Here is a 10,922-nt window from a genome sequence, read left to right as displayed (position 1 = left end):
AAAGATGCAGAACCCTTGGACCTTTTTCTCTGGCCTTTATCACACATAGCGATGAATTCTAAAAACAGGAGAAGGGTTCACTCTAGAGGAACTGTGTTGTGTAGTTAGTAATGCCAGCTCCAGGGAAACAAAAGCATCTTACTAGATACAGTGCTGTGCTATAGCATGCCTTGGCTTTTGAATCATAATAATAAGCAGTTTATTCATATGGGATATTGCTGCTTATCAGGGAGATATTTTCCTCACCTGTCCCTCAACATCTCTTCCATCATAAAGCTTCTACTCCTCATTTTAAAAATCAGATTTATCAGGGAAAAATTTATCTCTTCTGGGTTTAAGCACATTATTATTTGAGTCACACCTTAAATGTAAAGTGCTGTTCTACTTCACCCTGCTTAGGTATTAAATACCAGGGATGTTATCTCTTATATTCTGATTAATTGAGCCTAGGAGGGACACAAGAATTTGCATATTAAAGCATCATCACTAAGTCTGGTATATGGATTAATATTCTGATAAATACTATTCTAACTGTATACGTTACACAGGAACAAGGCATGAATTATTAAATGTCTTCCTTTGCTTGCTGTTGCTTCTCCCCCAGTGTGTTGGGAGTTTGAAAACAAACTTCAAGAGGGCCATGTGGGGCTGCGCTGTAGAATGGGTGCCTTCAAAGACAGCTAATTCTCTAACTAGACTGAGTGACCAGAAATTAGCTTAAGAGTGCTCTGGTTAGACGTGGCCAGCAGCGGGACAGCGGTGAGACAGCTTCCTGCAGAGTCTGCTTCTGATTGCATTCTGCTGCTGATGCTGAAGAAAGGAAAGCAGGAGAAATGGCCCTACCTCTTGCTTATTGCTACAAGGGGTGAAGTAGCCAGGACCGTGCTGGAGAGCGCACCCTGGTGGTGAAAACAGGGGAGAGCTGCCAGGCTGATCAACCCTGCAACTACGCAGACCTAGACCAGGGTTATGTTAGCCCTCTCCAACATCCACCCTGTCTGTGATCCCCTGGGGGTGATCTGGGTGGGGGTGGGAGTTGGTGCTGCAAGATCTCCATGGCACAGAGCAACAAGGGGATGTCCAGGAAGAGTCCCCATGAGGGCCCAGCGTCAATTGTGCTGCAGAGACCAGGGGCCTTGAGCCAAACCAATGATCTTTGGGATGAATGCCTGCGTGTAACACCTGCGTGCAAAATCTATGGCTAAAGGGGTTTACTGCGTGACTCACTGTGTCACACCACAGCTTCCGTGACGAGATCCTCCCTTTCTTCCTTCTTACCTTTCTGCTTTTAAATTTTGTTTTATTTTTTTGCGGGGAGGGAAATGGTTGAGATTGGGAAAGATGATGTGGAGACATGATATGCAAGAGACAATAAATAAAATGAAAGATAAAAAAGGATATGCAGTACAGTGGTTAGGGACATATCCTTTGATACTGTGTATATTGCAGCAGGCTCTATTGGGCTGTTTTTTCTTCTCTTTCTTTCTTTCTTTCTTTCTGTAATGAAGTATCAGAGACTGGGAACATCATTTTTAAAAGTATTATTCTTAAAGAGCACCCTTTTGGAGACTGTAATTCTTAAAGTGTGGTGTTCATTCTGGCTCTAGGGTCCCCTAGCTACACCACCTCATAGTAGCTGGCATCGTGGAGGCGGGGAAAGAAAAACATGTCAAACAGAGAGAGAGAGAGAGAGAGAGAGAGAGAGAGAGAGAGAGAGAGAGAGAGAGAGAATGTCAAATAGGGAAGCCATTGAGAATTTGAGCATATTCAGGGATCAACACTTTCATTTCAAAACCATTAGTGAGTATGGTTTATTGGGCATAAAGTTTTACTTCCACAGTCATCCATTAAAGAATATACAATTGTCTAAGAACACTTGAATATTTACAAAATGGTCACTCACCAAGAGGCAAAAGGAAGTTTCAGAATCGCTATCTTATGACTGCTGGGTTTTGTGATGGTCTTTCATAAGAACTACCTGGGGTCTCATAACAGCCACATCAGTTCCCCTGAGAGTGATGCCTCCCACAATTCCCCATAAATCTGTGAGGCTCCACACTGCGATGGTTCTGTCCCATCTCCCCACATGAGCACACTGAGGAAGAAACTCCTGCCACGGGTCCCATTCAGTACAATCGAACAATATCGGGACCACAACACAAGGCATCTTCCAAACTACTTCCAACAGAGACCAAAGGATAATTAAAAGCCAGTTAGCAATTGTTTAGGATTTATATCAAGAAAAGAGTGGGGAGCACATTCTGTCCCCAACTGTCTTGTGACGATTATAAAAAGCAGACCAGAGTTATTCATCTTCTTTATCTTTCGCAAGTTCTTGGCTGCACCGCTATCGCCTGCACCTCGGATGAAACTCTTCTGCTCACTTCTTCCTGACAACCACTTGCCAGGCTTCCCAGTGGTGTCGCTTCCTGGGACCCTTGAAGCATTATCACAAAGCCAGAGGCCGGGCTGACTGCAGACTTTGAAAACTTCAATATTGTTCAACAGGTGTTATTTATTGATTGCCTTTCACGGTCAGGGTCTCTTTCAGATGTTAGCAATTTTAGGTAAAATGGTTCCTTGATCTTCCCGTGTTAATGGTGGCCATTGCGAGCCACAGCAGCAGAGTCTCCAACCTGAAGCAGTAGGGTTACTAAAACCTTCGTATGTTCTTTCTACCCCCTTGATTATCTTTCTTAGTGTCCTTTTCAGTGAACATCTTTCTTTCAAGCTCCCTAGCCTACCACATCTTTCCAAGCTTCAAGTGCGGGACTCTAGCTGAAGGGAGACGGGTGCCTGCACCAATTTACATCTATTAAACCCGTTTGTCCTTTTTACGAGCCTGTGACATTCACCTGAGCATAGGATTGTAAAAGCCTCTGTCAGAGAGAAATTCGGCTGAGATCTTCTGATGCAGGGTCGCAGCGCCGATGCTCTGTGCTTGTTATTCTTGCTATTCTGTGCAAGGAGCCAACGCTTACTCAGCAGGCGCCTAGGCCAGCCAAGTCACAAAGTCCGTGATGAAAGCGCATGTCAGCAGTTCCGGGAGATAAAAGGCTCAGTGTGGTAGCGGGAAGGTTAATGTCGACGGGTAGGGCTTCCACCATCCTCCACCTCTTATGAGGATTCCCTCACAGTTCACCCCAGTTATATGGGATTTTTAGAAGCTACCTAAGAATCCCTAATTTAATAGTGTCATCTGCATAGAATACTTGAGTCAGAATCAGGGTGGTCAAGAAGCTTCTCCATGATTAGGCATATGGTCCCTTAGTCTCTCCAAAAATGACATGGGCAGTATGAGCCGCAGCAGCATAGTGTCCATCTGGTCAAATGTTGTCCTGCTATCCCAAGACTTCCTGGTACACAGATGGGACAACCATGCCCCTCGCTCCACCCAGAGAAGTCAGATAGAATTAATTATAGGCCCTAAAATATGGCTCTTTAGAAGCTTTTGACTGATTTCATATCTTTTATGTTAATGGATGCAGAGAGAAGGCCTTATCAAGGATGGGTTTTTGATTTTTGTTATTTTAGGTTTGGACTGGAAAGGGGGGTTGGTAGAATTGTCCCGTTTTCTTTTCAGACGAATGTTCCATCTCCCTTGTAAAATAAATTCTAGCTCAACAATTTCTCATGTGGTGATAGTCATTGGCTGACACGAATGACATTAAAAATACTAGAGATAAGGAAGTGACAGTTTTTAATTTGCCTGTATAGGATCACTAATTTTTGGCACACTCACAGTTAATAGAATAATTGGTGAAGAAAGTCACTATTAAACATAACAAATATGGCACAGCGCCATTTGTAGAGAAATCTGACTGCCTGTTCCTCATTATTTGCTTGTTTGCACGGCCTTGTACGAGTTCTTAAGATCTTCAAAGACAAGCCTTGTGATGAATTCTTTGGGGCTATTTTCTGTTCTGCTGAGAGTGTTTGTTGCTGCCAGGGGCAGGTGTGTGCATGAATTATCTTACCCATGTCAAGGCCAATTACAGCTGTGTAGACTCAACCTGGCAGCACCAGACTGATAAACACAAATTTTGAAAGGACACAAAGCGGATTAAGTCAGGAACCAGAAACTGCAGGACCAGAGTGAATATTATTGCTTGGTGTGGATAAGTGCACGTGGCACTTGTCACTAGCACTGTGACTCCAGAAATCTCCAGAATCAGTATTGGCTGTGTGGGTTGGTTATTTTCAGAAGTGCAATGGGAAGTTTGCAGGGAGCAGTCACCCAGGGATAGGGGTCCAGGCACTTGTCCCCTTCTACTGTCCTGCAGACTTCACTGGGACGTTGGAAATCAAAAGCGGCTGTTACTTTGAAAGCTTTGGAAGTCCCTTTATTTCACAGACTACGTGTGGTAAAGCTTGCTTATTATGTATGCTATAGCTTGCAAATCTCCCATCTTCTTGTTTGTGCTGTTTATGTGAAGACGGGATGATGTGCAGGTCTAGAGGCCCTATTAGTAAGTAATCTTATCTTCATTGTCATACAACAAACACATACCAAGCACCTACTAGGATGCTGGGAATGCACCGATGAGCTGACTATTTTATAGATTATGGATTGTCTCAGGTCCTGATGCTCAGCATGCTGTGCTGGGGGCCCTGGGTCCAGCTCTAGACTCTGGTTTTGCGGGCCGGCATTTTCTTTGTGTGGCTGAAGAGTTTCGGAGAATGGCCCTTGGAGGAGCTGCCTTGGCTGAGGCTTGCATGGTCGAGTGTCTAAGTAAAACAGCACAAGACACAGCTTCCTGCCGAGTGATATAGCCTGGGGAAAGAAATGAGAGGAATTTCAAGGTCAATATTTTGCTGTGAAACATTTAGTGAGTCTTTGTTTTATGCATATGAGTGTTTTGGCTGAATGGGTGTAGGTTGCCACACGTGTGCCTGTTGTTCCCAGAGGCCAGAAGGGGGTGACAGACCTCCTAGAGCTGGGCTTGCAGGTGATTAGGAGCCAATAGGGTGATGGGAACTGAACCCTGGTCTTTTGCAAGAACAGTAAATGCTCTTAACCACTGAGCCATCTCTTCAACTCAACAATTTTATAAAACAAAAATATTCTCAGAGGTGAACGAAAGTTCTACTTCTGTGATTAACATGCCCTGGTTATACTATCCTTGGGGATATTTCTAATTTTTTCCTTCAATGAACATGATGGTTAAGTGTCATTGTCAACCTGAACACCCTAGATAACCTAAATGTTGAGGCACACCTTGAGGGTATATCTGTGAAGGTTTTTCTAGAGACAATTAACTGGGGGAGCCCCATCTTGCATGTGGGTGAAAACTCACACTCTTTTGCTCCCCTTCTTCCTGGCCACTGGGATGTGAAAGGCTGTTCTGTTTCATACCTTCCTTGTCATGATGGACTGGCATCTCTAGAAACCTTGAGCCAAAATAAGTTCTCCCTAACCAGAGTGGTTTCTATACGATCTTCTGTCACATGAATGAGAAGAGCTGAGTAACACAAGTCCCTGATTAGCTTGTCAAGACATTCGGAAAGAAACTTGAGTGATGCTTAGCCTTCTCATGAAACTTCTCTTAGTTATTAAAGCTTTCTTTAACCCAGAAAAAGATAATATCTGGTTTAAAAGATAGATATGCCTTTCAGTTTCTCAAAGCACCATCCTCCCTGTACCCACTAAATTCTCTGAGTCCATGTAATTATAATTCAGAACTCTATTCTCTTGAAAGGTCTTCTGAATCAGAAGCCCAGAGAGCAAGGCACGGGAATCTGCACTTTAATAATATGACAGATTTTATGAATGCCACTGAACGCCTCTGCATTTAAGTTTATTGGTTTCTTTGGCATTTGGCTCTAAAAACAAAGCCACCGGAAAGGGCTTCCGCTGTACTCCAATCTTCAGTAGTCAACAAACCTCAAGTCCTTGTTTCCTAGTTTTTTGACCCTGGTAAGTTTATTTAACTCATCCGGATTTCAGTTTTCTACCTGAATAGGAAGGACTATGCAGTAGAGGAGGTGAGCAACTAGAGACATTCCTGTAAGATAAAGGAATTAAGAGTAATGAAGCCTTTCAACAGGTTGATGTTCATGGTGTGTTCGTGCCTTTGGAAACCATGGTTTCATCTGTGCTTTGTAATAATCTGAGTGAATTTGGTAGAAAGGGAGAAAGAGCAAAGTATGAGCAGATGGAACCATGGTCTTCGGAGAAATCACCGACTGCCTGAAGACCTCATTGACCATGGCTGGTTGAACGGTCTTCATCAAATTACACAGTTTGTGTGCGATTCTGATTCTATGACTATATTGTATATAATGCTCTTGGCAGGGTACATGCGCTATGTCAAATGCTCTAACATTATTATTATTACTGTTGGGAGTAAACTGTCTTTGATCTTACGCAAACAGTAAGGAGGGGAGCCCTTGTTCGAGCTTGTGTTAGCTTTCCAAGTCCAGTGTATTGATCTACTAGGTCAAGTTCATATAAATCTCAGAGAGTTGTTAACATTTTCTAAGAATCCATACTCTAATTTCTTTAAACCCTCTTAATTCACCTATAAAACTTCCCTGTCTATTGTCAGGGATAATCATTTTTGAACTTGGCTAGCCAACCATGTTGGTAAAATAGGTCAGCAGAGGCCATCCTTCTCGGATTATTTATCCGGAAGGGTGACTTCTGGCTGTGATGAATACGCACCCTGCTGATAGGCCTGGTTCTGGGAAGGTAGTTAAACTCACCCAGCTGCTGCTGGTACCCAAGGCTGTGGATGTAACGGGTCTGCAGGGCCTTCCACTGGGGCCTGGAGTCATAAATCCTCATGATGCTGTAGAAGTAGCACCGCTGCCCTTGATTTAGGTCCTGTTAGAACGAGGAGGAGGTGACTGATAAACCCCTATGTAATTACAAGTGTGACACGTCAAAAACTACCGCCCACGGGAGTGAGACGCTTCTCTTAAGGTGACACAGATTTTTATGGGACGTGAATAACCAGGAAATTTCCATTCAACATTTGTATAAATCATCTTCTCCTTGTTTGGATGGCGATGAAAACAGGGGAGGAAAAAGTTCTAGGTTCTTTAAATCATAATTTTATGCTGAGGGAGATGTAAAAGCTTCCAGGATATGAGACTTTTATTGATCCTTATTAAGGACAAAAAGGTTGTGGGAATCTGACGGGTGGAGGCTTCCAGATAGCTGAGAGGTTCAGTGGAAAGTTCCCAGTAAGGAATTAGAATAGTATATCAAGTGGGTGATGGGCTAAGAGATCAACATTGGCAGGAAAAGGCGGGCAATGAAAACAGAGGACCCATGCATGGTGGTACATGCCAGCACTTGCGAGACAGGGGTCAAAGGAGCAATTCAAGTTCAAGGCCAGCCTGGTCTACCAGTGAGTTCCAGGCCAGCAGGGCTACATGGGGAGGGGGAGGCAAAAAGATCAGACATTCAGAGTCATCCTTAACTGGGCTGCATGAGACCCTGCTCAAAAGTAAATGGGGAAATTTTGATAATGGCACCAACATTCTAGAAAAACCAAGTTAAATAAGTTTGTCTTGGATATAAAATACCCAAGAGACAGAAATTTCAAAGCCAACTGAAAACCATGTGGAAAACCTGCCCTTACCCTGTTACATGTAAACATAGGCTAAGGCAACTTACCGGTTAGACATTCTGAAGGGGACTGGAATCTGAAATCTGTGAGACAAAGTGTTTTTAAGTCTAGGGCCTTTAAATTTGATATTAAAAGAAAGCCCAGAGTAAAAATAGCAAGGCCAAGAGCCTCACAATGCAAGACATCAACCCCCTCTCAGGTTCTGTATTATATATGCTTTATAAATTTAAAGAGGAGGATGGATTTCATTCCTGAGTATCTAATTCAGTCTTTCACATGCTTACAGAAAAGGCAACGTGAAAATTGCTAGCCCACTTCAACAGCAAAGCTCCCCAGTACAGTGGGAATTTCCCCTGCATCAGATAAAAATCTTGTAAGTTACAGTTTTTTATTTTATCAAGAAAAACTATGCCTATTTCTTTACCTGTGTTGAACTTTAAATATCCTAAATGAGAAGTCAGTAGCAGGCTACATTTCTGATACTCTTACACTGTCCCCTATCTTTCTTGGAAGAGATGGAAGAAAAGTGAAACTGTTAAAAAGAGTTCCTATGTGAATGGCTATAATTAGCTCGGTGGGAAAGACGCTGACAGCATGAACAGGAAGCCACGATGTTGATGTAGCCCATGAAGTGCGCTCCCACGGTGGTGGGACAGTTGCGAACGGAGACACGGAGACCGCTTCGCAAACTCCACCATTGGGGGTGTTTAGGATTAGGCTGTCCCAGGCACGCCTTCATTTACCCCTTCAGCAGGCACTTACTGCGGGTCAAACAACACTCTCCTCCCACACAGACAGTAGAAAAAAGTCCTCAACCCTCGGAAGAGAAAACAAGCCTTCCCTCCTGGAATAGGATGTCGTACCTTCAGTAGTGGGTTGTCCGCAGCAGAGGCAGGGACTCGAATGCGAGGTATCTGTGGAACATTCCGGGGCTTGTACTGCCTTTTCAAGTTTCTCCCCATGTTTCTTTGTCTTGTATCTCCAAGGAAGAGAAAACACAGAAATAGTTTTCATTTTGTTTAACCAGCTTTGGGGATGGACCTAAGACAGTAAGCATATAAGCAAAAAATTTTCCCAAACACTATTTCCTAATAAGTAGATGTCTCCAGTCTGCTAGTTAGCGTCTTTCCTATCCTCTGCTCTGGTGATGGAAGGATCGTCCAGAGCCCTTGTCTTCCTGCTTCTCTGTGTCCCGTGTGAATATCTTGTAGAGACATCCAGCATACAGCAGTTACTTCCTCATAATCTTAAATAGTGCTGTGATCTTATCTGGTTCTAAAAGAAATGTCTATGTCTTTGGGTGTTTGGGGGGAAAATTCAAGTTGGAGAAGAAAATAAGATTATCCATCCTAAAATATTGTTGACATTTGATTAGTTTCCATTTATTTATTTAGTTAGTAAATATTGTATTTGATTTTAGGAAAGGGGTGATCACAATACAGATAAATTATGAATCTTCCTAGGTCATTAAATGTTCCCTAAAATATAGCTGCTAACAGATACAAAGTGTGTCTATTTCTTGCACACTTAGATCTGTGGTTTTATACCACCATGCTACAAAATTGACTCCACCACGTTTCTCTCCCCTGCCTGACAAAGGTCAGAGCGAAGGACTTCCCTGCAGGGATGACATCCCCATTCTCGGTGCAGTGGGGTTTAGAATCTAAGGTTTATCCAATAAAAAAAAACCAAACAGCCTGAGAAGAGTGTGTTGGTTAGGGTTGCAGAGGCCAATAGAAACCCTGGGCATTTTCCTCTCTGCCCTTCACCAGCACAGATTACAGATGACAAAAAGGCGCAACAAACGAGTGTAACAACTGACCCTCTAGACACGGCAGATTGTTCTCAATACCTCATCACTGGCTAGCTAGAGAAGAGAACCTGGAATAGCGGCCACACAGCTTTAGAACCGGCAGACCTGAGTTTCTTCCCTTGTTGGCCTTCCTCCTGTCCCTTCACGATCATAGTCATAACGCCTGCTTCACTGATTATTTGACTCACTGAGGTCATGGGTGTAGAGCTCGCAGTGCGTGCCTGTGTCTTCTCTTTCTGCCTGCCTCTAGTGAATGCTCACGCATGCACACTCACAGGGGCATCACACACACACACACACACACATTCTTAAAAATAGTTCAATAGCAAGGCGTGGTGGTGCACACCTTTAATTCCAACATTTGGGAGCCAGGGGCAGATAGGTCTCTGTGAGTTCCAGGCCAGGCTGGTCTCCATAGAGAGTTCCAGGAATATAAGGAGAGACCCCGTCTCCAACAATAAAAATCTCAATGCATGTGGGAATTCTGATCGGCTCAGATATGTGCTCTAGCCATGGGGATCTTCTATAGCTGAAATGTATTGAAGAAGGATCAGTCAGCATCTCTTTGTGTTCTGTTCCCAAGGCATAAGCCCATAAGTGAAACTGTGAATACTCTATTTAATACTGCTTTTCTTTAGTGGGCACCCTGGGATCTGTACCAATCAAGACACACTCTTTGCATGTTCCCTCTGATTGAAACCTACATTCTTTCCTGCACTCAAATCATTTCAATATCCCTCCTCCCATTTTCCAGGTCTGCAGAGCAAAGAATAAATATTCTTCAAAGTTAGAGTGATTCCTTCTGTCTTCTAACAGCGCGAGGAAAGGGCAGATGATGTTTCTTGTGGCAACAGCTCACGTCTGCTTTTTCTCGGGCTGTTGCTGAAGAAATGTGTCTTACCCACTCACGTGGCCTACACAGGATAAAGTTTGATTAAAATGCCTGGAGAATGCATGGGGAAAACAACCTACAAGTTAAATGAAATCTGAAACCCAAAGACGGATTTGCTCAAAAAGAGCTTACCTTATATTGTGGGTCTCTGCTTGGTAGTATTCTTGCAGTGTTCTCTAGACATGGAGCAGTAGCAGAAACCCAGTGTGTTGATAAACTAATATCCAGGCAACACCAGGAGCTGAGACAAAGGACTGGGGAAACTTGGTTGCACGTCTTTCTGTTTCTGGGTGAGGCTTTTGTTGCTGTTGTTGTCCTAAGTTTCACATCTGATGAAGGATAAACCTCTAAATCTATCATATCTGTATTATATGAAGGCGTTGATGAAAGGCATTTATGGAGATAGATGCTAAGGATTAAAGGGAAAGAAATCTATTAGTGCGACAGGCCACTCCATGTGTATTCCCCAAATTTGGAGTCAGAAACATCCATTCCCCTCGCTCAGAATGGGGAAGAAATGGTTCCTACATATGTAAGGCAGGAATTTGAATGTGATAACCTATAGAATCAAATCATAATTTAACACAATGGCCTTCTTCATACTTCTTGTGGGGAATAAGGGATTCTTTATACTCATGTT

At 43.3% G+C, this 10,922-nt stretch overlaps 1 protein-coding gene across 1 annotated transcript; it reads right to left on the bottom strand.

Moving 5' to 3' along the window:
* Positions 1–3,563: 3,563 nt before the first annotated feature.
* On the bottom strand, positions 3,564–10,477 carry Fam216b (family with sequence similarity 216 member B). Its single transcript, XM_057786549.1, is given in 5 exon segments — positions 3,564–4,604; positions 4,607–4,774; positions 6,706–6,826; positions 8,441–8,556; positions 10,415–10,477. Coding segments are annotated over 4 exon segments (417 nt in total). The 5' UTR covers positions 8,540–8,556; positions 10,415–10,477; the 3' UTR covers positions 3,564–4,575.
* Positions 10,478–10,922: the final 445 nt, after the last annotated feature.

This window comes from Chionomys nivalis, chromosome 12 (genome assembly GCF_950005125.1).
Source record: "Chionomys nivalis chromosome 12, mChiNiv1.1, whole genome shotgun sequence".
NCBI lineage: Eukaryota > Metazoa > Chordata > Mammalia > Rodentia > Cricetidae > Chionomys > Chionomys nivalis.
Note: the sequence above shows the minus strand (reverse complement) of the source record. Positions and strands in the feature narration are given on the sequence as shown.